General features: G+C 40.7%; 2 protein-coding genes across 2 annotated transcripts in view; one reads left to right on the top strand and one right to left on the bottom strand.

Moving 5' to 3' along the window:
* The window catches only part of vsnl1a (visinin-like 1a), a 30114-nt gene extending 25788 nt beyond the window's left edge, over positions 1-4326 (bottom strand). The window contains exon 1 of the mRNA XM_068342359.1: positions 3837-4326. The gene's annotated coding sequence lies outside the window, so the exon portion shown is untranslated. The remainder of the gene's footprint in view (positions 1-3836) is intronic.
* Positions 4327-8342: 4016 nt separating this feature from the next.
* LOC137613853 (uncharacterized) lies at positions 8343-11384 on the top strand. Its single transcript, XM_068343308.1, has 4 exons — positions 8343-9072; positions 9757-9891; positions 10373-10453; positions 10999-11384. The coding sequence occupies exons 1-4, from the start codon at positions 8343-8345 to the stop codon at positions 11115-11117; spliced, it is 1065 nt and encodes a 354-aa protein (XP_068199409.1). The 3' UTR covers positions 11118-11384.
* The last annotated feature ends 1288 nt before the right edge of the window (positions 11385-12672 follow it).

The following is a 12672-nucleotide window of genomic DNA, read 5'->3' as shown; positions in this document are numbered from 1 at the left end:
AGATTAGGCTTGCTTCATATTTTACCAAACTACTGACTGTGTGGCCTCAAATCTCAGCTGATACTCTGCTTCTCCTTAGTGGAACGGGACAGGTAGGAAATGTTTCTCTTCTTCAGTGAATATTCTAACAGCAACCCACTTTCTAACCTTATCTCACCCCATCTGAAGACTCTCCACCAGAGATTTAATCAGTGTCTTTCACTGGAATCTTTTGCGGCGCTTCACTGAATCTGCGATCATGCGAGTTCATGTGCACTGCTGCTAGCAAAGCAGCAACTGGAAGAGATTTAGGAAGTTCACACACTGAAATAAAATTTCAAAGCATGACTACAGATAGATTTTGGATATCACTGTTGAAGGACTATCAAAAATTTAGAAGAGGCAGTGCTCTTCTGCTCCCATTCCTCATAATGTAACTTAACTTACAGCCTAACTTACATCAAGAGCAAGTACATGGAGTGACTAAGGCCTGTGGATCAGGAAATCATCCATCCCTGCCTGAACAGAGTGGTTGCGTTGATCCTCCCAGGCTCCAGATTCCAACTTTTATCAAGTAAGTCACTTTTGTCAACCTTGCTCTCCATGACCATTAATTGCATGTATATTAACAATCAGATGGATGCAGCGGATACATTTTCAAAAGCAATTTAGACTTGGGTGACCCCAGATTGTACAAACATTGTGAGGGTGTTGAGGCTGAAAAAAGCTTGAGAACTGATGCTGCAGGCTGTCAGATAAGATGAGTTGGGCCTGAAGACGCAGCTGCAGCAGGAGGACGAAAGTCCCCAGGAGAAATGTAAGCACAAGACACATGACAACCATGACACTTGTCATCGGGGATATGTGTGTACACACCGGTTTGAGCATACATGACTACTAATGTGATAGTATGTAAATACATTTGTATTTATACTGCTTGCTTGTATAGAGTGTGAAGGTTGTAGGTGTTCTCGCTTGGCGCATATATTTATAGAATGTATCTCCGACCAGTGTTAAATGCGTGTGTGCAGTACCGTCTAATACCGTACGCGTGTCGTGTACCACATGTGTCACACAACTACAGTGGCCATTAAAAATTAAACTGCAATTCAATGTGTCTCATATGAGCTGAATGTGAGCCTACATGATGCTGCAGCACATAAAACCTGCAAGGAAATAAGCTATCATTGAAAAATACAACCACCTGTGTGGCACCCAGCATCCATTGACTTCTGATAGCTGGACACTGTGATTACAGTTGCTCACACTGCTTGAAATGCATGTTACTCAATGAATGAATGAAGTTTTCATTCATTCATTCATCTTTTCTACCAAAATTCTGATTTAAGCTAAAGTGCCGTATATTTTTCTAATACACAACACAGTCATCTTTTTTCCTACTTTTTCCAATTAAAATGTCCAGTTAATGCAACTAATAATATGTGACACATGTTTTCAGGAAATCTCATGGGGTTTGCATACAAGATGCGCGGACTTACAATGAGATTCTCATGTTCTTATGACCTTTCACCCGCTGCACAAAATGCAAGAAAGCCATGGAACCGTCCAGGCAGATGCCATTACAAAGCTGACAAAGATAATAGTGAAATCAATATAGGAGCACTGAAATATGGATTGAGCAAGAAGCTACATCTTCATTCTTTATAGAAAAAAAACTTTTATATCTTTGCCTTAAAGATACAATCCATTCTTTCCTACATTGAAAGAAATAAAAAAAATGTTTGCACTACATTTTGCAGGCTTTATTACTTACATTAACGTAATGTTCTCAACAATGTTCAGACCGTGTGAAATAATTGAGAAAATTCAATTAACCTCACACCTCTAAATTTAACATGAACAAAATATTAAAACATCCTATCCGAACACTTCTGACTGAGTCATGTGCAATAGATTGTCATCAACAATGATGGCTAATGAGAAATCACACTTGATTAATGGCAAAAAAACGACCTCAATACTAATAAGATGGATTAACTTTTCTTTGTGAAAGAATCCATCCTTAGTGTACAGAAAAAGCATCGCTTAAATAAATCACACATCCCCCACAGCTCACTTTATGTAAAACCGAAGACTGCAAAACCTTTCAAGTGACAGAAGCAGCCTTATGGTGTGTCATTTCAAAACATCATCTTCCTCCACAGTTTAAAATACACTTTTTAAAAAACCTTCTTGCTTTTTCCTTTTTAGTGCAGTTTCACTCACAAGAGTTAATGATCACAATCATTTTTGTACTTTTTGTTCTCATGTCAACACCTACACAAACTGTCGTTTTACCAAACCAGCCTCTCTCATCTGTCCTCTTATTTTTCAGCATCAACCTTGTACTGCAGGGCATAAAGAAGGAGAAAAAAAAACTGTCTTTCATTGCAATGCTAAATCTCTCAGTTGAGTTATCACTTCATAATCACCAGTCTGGAGATAAAGAGAATTTTAATCACAGGAAAAGTGAATGAGTAGAAAGCAGACAAAAAAATTAGGCAAATAAGTCACAAAATAAATGTAAAGAAAGGCTTCTGATTTGAAATGGTTGCAGAAGTGTGACGTTTTAGCACTTAACATCACCAAATTAGCTTTCAATTTTATACAAAAAACGATCCACGTGTTATAAGAAAACCAGAAAGCTTAGCGCATAATCATAAAATCAGGGCTTTCTCTGAGCTGGAGTAAAGCTAGTAAATAAGTTTGGGACAAGACACCCTATGTCATCCTGCAGTGTGATGCAGAGCAGAGCATTATGCTGACTCCAGACCTGAGTCATGGCCCTTTGTCTTCCAGTCCACAAGAGCCACTTAAGAGCCAAAAATAAAAAAATAAAACAGTGCTGTAATTACACATCATACCACAGATGTGAACAGACAGAAAGCTATGTTGTCAAATCAATAATTTTTCACTCTTGTGACGTTTAGCATACTTGCTCCTGAGCCAGTCAGTGGATTATTATGTAACTCTGTCCCTTCACCATCATATGCCAACAGGGGATGACCTTGAGAACCAAGCAGAGGCCAAGCCAGGGGAGACGACACCAGATCAGAACCAGTTTAGAATCTGAATCTGGAAAATGTCTACGTTATATATTGGTAAATCCTCCTCTGAGCGGTGCGGGAGCAGATGCGCGTCTTTTGGGGGCAGAATGAGCGTAAAGGCGCAGTTGGATGAGATGCGTCCATGCCTGCGGATGTATTGATTTGCAGTAAAGTAGCTTCATGTCTAGTGAGGACGATGTGGGTTAAGGAGAAACACCACACCTCCACCATCCTCACGCACGCACACACACGCACACACACACACACACACACACACACACACACACACACACACACACACACACACACACACACACACACACACACACACACACACACACACAACCTTATCACAACACCAGTGCCAAAATACAATAAAAGATCCGCTGCATCGTGTCATCATCCCATAAACGTCTTGTGCAAAGTAACTTCATAGACCTAAAGATGAATGTGCTGTGAACGTTGCTTTTAGTCTAACCTACTTACACTTTATTTGTGTAGACAAATGCACAATGTATACGTAGTGAACATACTGCTTTTTTCACACGCTGACAAGTCGTGGGTTTTCGTGCAAAACATGCACACATCAGAATTGACAAAACAGCACCTCAATCCCTAATGATGAATTAAGCGAGTCGTTATAGTTATTTGCGTCTCATTAGTATGGACGCCAATAAACACATGCAATTGGATAAACCAAAAATGAAGATGACGCATCGGATTGCATCGTTGCAGGTGATTGTGACAAGTACATGATGTTTGATGCGTAAACGGAACCCATGAACAAACAGCTCGGAGCGTCCAGCCTACCTTGCGAGTGCGGAGTGAAGGAGAAGTCCGGTCTGATGTGTGGAGTGGTCACCAAAAAAAAATCCTACGAGGACGGAAAAACGAAGCGATTCAAACGATTGAATCTGCTCCTCTTTCGAGATAATAGAAGCTTAAATATTTTGTCGTGCGTTTTGTTTAATTCTTTTCAAAGTTTTGCGAGAGAAAAGTCACCCTCGACCAAAAGTACGCGGTGCGGTCCGTGGGATGATGCTGCGCACTCTGCTGCTGATATAGTGAGAGGAGGAGACGCTGACAGGGAGAGGGGGGAGAGAGAGAGAGAGAGAGAGAGTAGTATATCTACACATCTCTCTCCCACTGTATATATATCTATCACAGGACCCGACTTATAATGTAAGAAAAATAAAGGCAACGAAAAATAGTTAAAACAAACACGTATTTCTAACTTAATCAATTCTCTGTGTGAAAAAAAAAAAAAACAACAAAAAAAACGTCAACTAAATATTTTTGAATTTAGGCTGACAGACGACCTGTCTCGCGCCACACCGGTCCAATAGAGTGAGCTGAACTGGCTCGTGAGGCGGTAGCTTCGCGCCACAAACAGAACGTAAAGGAGTGACGACATCAACGTTAGCTAGCTAACTAAAGCAGCCAACCGTGTCAGTGAGGCTACAAGCAGGCATGAAGGTGAGTTACTGGGGACGAATTAATTGTAGCTGGATGAAGCGGTAGAATGTGTGACTACTTTAAGAATCAAATAATATCACAGTTTTCAAATATTGTAATGATCATTAAAAGATAAGTGAAATTTAACCACTAGTATTTAAAAATCCATCAAAAGTTGCCTTATTGCGCATCATGTAATACCAATAAGCAACAAAGGTAACATGGTTGTTGTGTTGTGTTTTCCACTGGCACACAGGGGACGCTTGTCCAGCTGTAGCAATATCCGTGTTTCTGTTATTATCTGACAAGAATAATATAAAGAAATTGACTTTAATCATCCCCCAGGGGAATTTATCTTTATACTCTTAACTATATATGTTAGACATGCGTATATATGTGCGTGCAGGCCCCTGAATCAAACACACACACGCACACACACCGGGGGGCCTGTAAGCATTCAAATTAATAAAGTGGGAGGCAGAGTGACGGGTAGCCGCTTCGAGGTGAGCTCCAGGTGGGCGGCTTGTGATTGTGTGTGTGTGTGTGTGGGGGGGGGGGGTTGCCTTGCTCAGGGGTGCCTCGGCAGTACAGGGGAAGTGATCTGACACCCCTCACTGCCAGCTCACACTCCAGGGGTTTGTGTCCACCCAGGTCTCGAACTGGCAACTTCCAGTCCCCAGTTTACAACCTAGTGGACTACTGCCTTCCTAATAATAATAATACAGTAATAATGTTAATAATAATAATAATAATAATAATAATAATAATAATAATAATAAGACAAAAGGAAAATTATTTTATTCAGCGTATTTTTATGCCATACTGTAGAGTGCTTGATTGGTGAAATATGAGTCCATAATATCATGCGATGCATGTGTCACATTACTACAAGTATAGATGTAAATTATAAAATTCCATAGAAGTGCTGTGATTGTTCAGTTATTGTGCCTGGCGGCTCACTGTCACACTGTCAGTGGCATACTGGGACATTAAACAAAGCGCTTTGTCTGATGTTAAAAAGAACTATTCTGTTCCGTGCACTGAAATTACCATTGTAAAATACTGATGCTCACTGGTTCCTGTTGTGGAGAAGCAATACTGGAGCCACGGTGCTATGGCACCATCTTCATATTCTGTGCAGTGAATCAGCATCATGCTGTGTAACAATCTGTTCTGCTACAGCAAATCCACTCACTGAATAACATGTTGTATTCTATATTTTCTTCAAAGGGTTGTTGTTGGATTCTTTCCATGTTTTGAACGTCAGGTTTGGTGCAAGGTGAGTTACTGTAGCTTTTGTGCAGCCAAGCACACGTATAATGGGAATACAGATGGAAATTTAGACTATGGTCCATTGCAGGCTGAGGTTTAGACAAGACTGAATCACTAGGTTCAGTCCATCTCCCAACCTGAAAAACCTAAAAGGTGGCATAGATTTTTCAAGAAATGAAATTTTCCAAATATGATTGCATTTTTTTTGATAGAGTAACATTTATTATTCCGAGTAGTATTCACAATCAAGCTGTTTCTTTTAGATAAGAGAACATGGATGAAACCAAACAAGATTTCCAGTATATCAGTCCAAAAACTAAAAGCCATCTTACTCCAACACTTTCGCCCGAATGGCCAAAGACAGACTATAAATTGACAAACTTTCAAGAACTTTTTTCATACCAGAAAACTACTGAATCTCCATCATTATTAACTACTAGGCAGATGAGTTCAGGTCTAGTACTCACTGCAGAATCTGGGGATACCAATGATGAAAACCCTCATAATCAACGAGGCATAGAATTTATCCTGATCCCTGTTACTAAGTTGACTGCTTCACATGCTGACAGTGTACTCACAGGATCACCGAAAGACTGTTTCATTGCCGCTGAAAGACACTTCCTTCATCTGATGAAAAATGAACAGCATCAGGTAACTGAAAGGGACAAGTTGAGTCCATACCTGTTAAATGCAGGGGAAGTATTAGCACAATCTAACACCTTAAAAGACACTGACATGTTCGGTCATCCTGATTGCAAAGATCTCAGAGAATTCCTTGAAGACAAACCCCCTGGTGGTTGCAATCTTCCTGCCTCCGATGGTGAAGACGTGGACAAAAGTGTAAGTCATATCCAAGCATTCAACCATAACTTAAGTGATGAGGAGGGCAGATGTCAGTCTGATTACGGTCATGGTGATATGCTGCACAAGAGGGGTCCCTGTAATACGTTTAGCCAGTCTGCTTTATCTAAGGACAGTAATCAGAAGATGAATGGCAATGGATTCAGTCTGAGTATACTTTTCAGCAAAGAGACAAAGCAAACTAATAATCTGATGTCTTCCAGTGATTACGGAGTGGAGTTATTCTACTCAAACTCTGAAGATGACCCCTCCGGGGGCTTAGCCCAATACGTAAAAACTGAAGAAAAATTATTAGAAATGCAGATTTGTGGAAATGAAAATCTCGCCGTCTGCAATGGTGAAATCAAAGGCCAAATTAATGAGAATGACCTGAGCAGAAATTCCATTCTTGTCTCTGCTCAATGTGCAGCGGGGTCAGATTCTTCCTCTAATATAATATTAGTCAGAAATATTGCAAATGAAAATGTGATTCTTGAAGCCAAAAGAGAGCATGCTGCTGGTAAGACTATAGCCAAAGATCAGAGTGAAATGCCTGATCTCAAAACAGAAAGTCCAAAGCCTGCGAGGATCAGTCAAGAGCCTGCTGAAGGAGATAATGATGTAGGTCCTTTGAGTGTAATTGACCCTGCAATCTGGACTGAAACTGATGGGGAGGTTGAACAGAAACACTGTAACTCAGAGAGCGCTGCAGGTGCAGAATTATTTCCATCAGCGAAAGTCTGTGAAATGGAAATGTCTCTTCCACTGTGTTTGGACATTAGGCCATCACACAGTGTTTCAGCTCTCGACCAAACCTGGCTGTCTACTCACCACTGCAGAACTCCGAAGTCCAGCGAGAAAAAAGAGGACTTTTGTCAGTTGTACGCAGAACCACAGGCTTGTCTCATTGCCACAACTGAAACACAAATGGCTGCAGGCAGCTGCCTGAAATCCAGTCCCAGCAGGACTCCAAAGGTTCCTTCTGCTGGGGACAGACGACAAGAGTGTTGTGAGACAGTGGGACATGAGTTAACACAGTACAATCAGCTTTACTTCTTCAGTCCTGACCACATCATGACACAGGAAGCCGAGTATTTGGAGATTGAAAACGCCAGAAAAGACAGGACAACTGACGTAACAAAAATGGAAAACCATTTTGAAGAAAAAAAAAACATTCATGAATGTAGGAAGCCAGAAAATCCAGTTGACTCGGGGGATAAAAATGTTCAACTAAATGTGAAACTCAGAGAAGACAAAAATAACATGACAGCTGGTTGTGTCTGTGACCCGACAGTGGGTGGAATAAGAAATGGCAGCAAATTGACACATACTGAACTGGAATTGGGAGCCGGCCTTGAGTTTTTTTCCGATCACACATACAGTGCTGCAATCCCAATAAAAGAGAGAGCAACAGAGCAAAACGACAGAAAACAAAATAATATGCCTGATAACTCAATTTTAGTAATGGAGGATCACCCACAACAAAATCCACAGAAAGAAGACATGATGGCAGTATCATCTGATGACTGCACCAGTGAATGGACTGAGAACAGGATGAATCAAAGTAGCTTCAAGTTAACCCCAGTTATTCAACTTGAACATGAAAACAAGACCAAATTTTATCCTGATTACCAACTCAAAGCTGAGACATTCATTGAGAAAAATAAAGATGATCGCTTGGCTTTTAGATTCCCTACAACTAGTAATGCAGTTGTGCCAGCTTCACACAAATTATTCCCTTCACAAAACATGGATAACTCCCTCACCCTAAACTTTTGTGACAGATTTCCCCCGCTGCCATCTGCCATCACATTCTGCAACAGCGTGCTGGAGAGTTTTGACACTTTTGAAAGGATCCAACTCTCACTAGATGGTGATTACAAGGATTGTGCTGGTCTGAGCAACAGTCTAGTCCCCACCAGCCTGCCTGGGCAGCTGTCGGAAACACCCCAGCAACAACTTCACAATTCCACACCAGAGTCAGAGAGCAATAAGGACAAGGAGGAGGTACCGGCAGGGGTTGAGGAGGAAGCGAAACATTTGGAATATGAAACAGAATTCATGGCAAATGGATTTTTAAGCAGTGATTATAGTTGGAATGAACCCCTGAACTTTGTCTCAGAAGCAGATCTTGAAGCTCTCAGATGGCCGGAGCAACAGCCTAACAGTGAATCAGCCTGGAATCCCTCTGAATGTATCCAGGCTGACCCACAGTCAATTTCCTTCTCTGTTTCCTCTGAGAGCCTTCGTCCGAATTTGGACATGAGCCCCATCCCCGGGTTTGAAATGAGAAAACAGTTCAACATGGTCTTGAAAGAAATGAGCTCATATTTTGACATCAGCACTAGCGGTTTTATGAGCGACAGTAGAGCATCACCAGAGTGCCATAGCAAAGGACCTGAAGCCATGGAGGACATGTCAAGCTGTGATGAACAGTTCAGAAGCCCAAACTTAAGTCTCCATGGAGATAAATCATCAGGTAATGTCAAATGATAGTACTACGCTTTCATTGTAATGTATATATTAAGTTCAGTCTCTTAACACCAAGAGGTACCAAGAACAAATGTTTCATTCACATACATTACTTTATCTGTTGCTTACTTTTCAGTAAATTACTAAGACCATATTAAAACCATGACAGATTGTTTTCCGAGTACTGCTCTGTCTTCTATAAGTATCCTAGCAATGATAATAATAGATGGGCTCTTAATGGCAAGGTCTTAGCATTCAGATTTTTTTTAGGACAGACCAACCAGCGCTAGGTGTTTTCCTTTGTTTGATGTCAGTCCTAAAATAATCGGCTGATGTCTGTGGCTTTAACAAATAGACCAACAGCATCAATCTGTTCACCTACTATAGATCTAAGGGTATTTCCAAGAGTGATACACAGTAAACGAACTACAGTATATAACTACTACATCTATTCAACGTACTAGACTTCAAATTCAGTCTGTGTTTTGAGGATAGACAAGCGTTCATGTTTAGATTTAGTATACAACATTAGGTACGAAAAGATGTCTTGAATTATTTTTAGATGATGATGCCAAAAAATTACCTTCCTCACCCCATGTCCTCATGAATTCTAGCTGCACCATGGTTTCATGTATGAAATTTAGAATCTAAATATTGTGCATCTTCTTTATCGACTTCATCGAAATTTTAGATGAAGACCACAGCTTGGCTTTGTGTGGAAGTGATCCAGTGGTTTCTTGTTCCCCTGGAAGTGGTGAGAGTGAGCAGGAGGTGCCTCATGGCAGCCAGCAGGAAGCATCCAGAACACCTCCAGAGGAACACACAGGTTTGCAGTTTGAGTAAATTAAGAAAGAAAAACAAAATACAACAAAAGAAGCTTGTTATGCACTTTTTATGAAGCAAAGGAACCACATAGCAGTGAAGGACTGTACCTCAGTGAACTAAACTCATAGGTAACGGTTTTCTAAAGTGAATGACTTCCTCAGACGTAGATCTTCCAACCATGAAAGTGTCTAATCAGGTCTGTAAAACATGATGCAGAAATGGTTTAATCTGAGTAGCATGAAGGCCTTTGAAGGTCAGACAGGTTAAATTCAGAGAGGAAAATTTGATTGCTTTTATTGATTTGCAATTTCAAAATGACAGTTTCCAACTCGAATGCTCAAGTAGTCATTTTTTTCTCCAACCAGCTGCAGTGGAATGATAACACAAACATGAATGTAAAAATAATGTTTAAAGGCAAACAGAGCAGCAAAAAAGACCCAATTAGCCAGCCCCTCCTGGCTCTCTCTTACTGTTTCTTCCAGAGCCCCAGGAGACAGAGAAGAAAAAGAAAATGTGGAGTCCATCCTTCACATGTCGACCGTTCTTAGAACAACTGAACCAAGGTGAGTTTCATTTAGTGACAGCGGACCAAAGACTTCCACCCCGGAGCTTTTTATCCATACACTGGTGGGATCACATTCAGCTGTCAAGTTGAATCATTTAGGACCTTTTTAAAGTCTTTACATTGTGTCACAACGTGTGCACAGCAGAAAGGATCAGTCTAGTGATGTATTTTTAGACTCCTCATTTTAGCTGCTCTCCGCAGCATTATCCATCTTCGTCTGCTGGGAGTTAAGTAGGCTGGCCTCGGCATATTTAAGAGGACAGTCAGTCTAACAACCTGCCTACGTGGAGATGTAGTTTGTTCACCTTGTCAGTTTGAGGACAAAAATCAGTCTAACAACAGGCCACTCTCTCTGCACTTTGAGAGGCACTCTGTTTATCTTGTCAGCTACGGTTAAGAAGCTGAAAGCCTTTAGAAAATCTCCGCGACCATTAGCAGAAACAAATGCAAGAATGAAATGCAGATAATGCTGTGAGAGCAAACTGCCAAGGCGGCAGGTCTGGTACAAACTGTGCTCATATTTTTTTTTTTTTTTTTGTTAAGGACCTCCTGAACGAGCCAGGAAACTGGAGCCTCTGAGGACCTGCTCACGGCCGATTCGGGTAGGGCTTTCAAAGAGAGCCAAGACCAAACGCCTGCACTGTCCCCACCCGTACAAATGAACACCAGAAGCACAACCCAGGTGTCTGGCATTCCTATCAATGAAGATCTCTAAACACAGATTTATTGCCATGGTTGTTTCCTTTTTTCCCGTGCTTCTACTCCTCTTGGTTTTTGTGAGTGGTTCCAGTTCTGTTCAGTTCTCCGTCTTTACACAAGTAACATTAGTTCTAGAAATAGTCCTGTCGTCTTTACACATTTACAGTGCTTGAGTCCCCATACCATCAGAGCCTGGGTCCTACCTGGAGCATTTTTTTTTAATTTCAGTAATTTCATATTCATCTGTTTGGATGCTCTTGTTTTTAAAATGTATTATATTGTTTATACCTATGTAAGTGTTGTATGTATGTGCATTTATTTATTTATCTAACTGCAACTATTATTATGGGTTTGAAATGTAAAATTTTACAGTTTATAGACTATTTATGAGTTTATATTTGTGTAAAAAAAAGTTAGAGTAATTTGCTATAAGTGTAACAACACAGCAATATCCCAGTATTTTTGTGTTGTATAAAATACACTGATTTGTTTAAGTGACCAAATATTTTGTTGACATCTTGTAAAGAATGCTACCTTTTATGTGTGGCCATATTCTTTTTTTGTTTTGTTTTTTTACCTTTTAACATGTTTACTTTCAAGGCGGCACGGTGGTGCAGTGGTTAGCGCTGCCGCCTCACAACACGGCGGACCCGGGTTCGAGTCCCGCTCTGTGTGGAGTTCGCATGCTCTCCCCGTGTCTGCGTGGGTTCTCTCCGGGTTCTCCGGCTTCCTCCCACCTCCAAAAGCATGCGCTTCAGGTTGATTGGCCGGTCCCAAATTGACCATAGGAGTGAGTGTGTGTGTGAGTGGTTGTTTGTTTCTATGTGGCTCCGCGGTACACTGGCGTCGTGCCCGGAGTGTCCCCCGCCTCACGCCCTGAGACTGCCAGGATAGGCACTGGCTACCCCGCGACCTGCGTTAGCGGATTAAGCGGGTTGGAAGATGGAAGATGGAAGATGTTTACTTTCATTGTATGCGACATACTCTCCAATGGTTCAGTGGGAGGTTCGCTGGGTTTGGAGATATTTCAAATTAAATCATATAATTACAAAAAAATGTGTTTTTCATGCACATATGATCCAAAACTAAACGTTTAGGCAAAAGAAAGTTCTTGTTCATTATTGTGATCAACATTAGGAGTGTTAGATATCACAAGCTGTGATATCTAATATACAATGTCTAATTTCTTTTTCAGTTATTTTCTTTGCAATGTGAAGAAAACCTTCCACAGCAACTAATTACACATATTCTAAGCTCTTAATTACATGAATCCTTTTCAGCAACAACAAAATTTCCCATTAGAAGAACAACAACATTACAATAAATAATAATAAGCTGACAAGTTATTTTCGACATTTTTGAATTCTGATTAGACTGTTGCTTCGATTCTCAGTGTGATTTCTGACAAGTTCCTTGTGTCACATATATGCAGGTTACCTTTTTAAATTCTTAACAGATTTCCAGATACAACAGGCAGGCAGGAGTCGGATTGATTTTAGCATGCACTCAACGGTTATG

The sequence above is a fragment of the Antennarius striatus genome, chromosome 19 (assembly GCF_040054535.1).
Source record: "Antennarius striatus isolate MH-2024 chromosome 19, ASM4005453v1, whole genome shotgun sequence".
Taxonomy (NCBI): Eukaryota; Metazoa; Chordata; class Actinopteri; order Lophiiformes; family Antennariidae; genus Antennarius; species Antennarius striatus.
This window is presented reverse-complemented; position numbering and strand designations above follow the sequence as displayed.

What these genes read in the sequence shown, in the direction of transcription:
- LOC137613853 (XM_068343308.1), top strand. Translation starts at nt 8,343, where the DNA reads ATGGATAACTCCCTCACCCTAAACTTTTGTGACAGATTTCCCCCGCTG. An exon ending in ACCTCCAGAGGAACACACAG is followed by an intron (nt 9,892 to 10,372) that starts GTTTGCAGTTTG and finishes TGTTTCTTCCAG; the next exon opens with AGCCCCAGGAGACAGAGAAG. An exon ending in CTTAGAACAACTGAACCAAG is followed by an intron (nt 10,454 to 10,998) that starts GTGAGTTTCATT and finishes TTTTTTGTTAAG; the next exon opens with GACCTCCTGAACGAGCCAGG.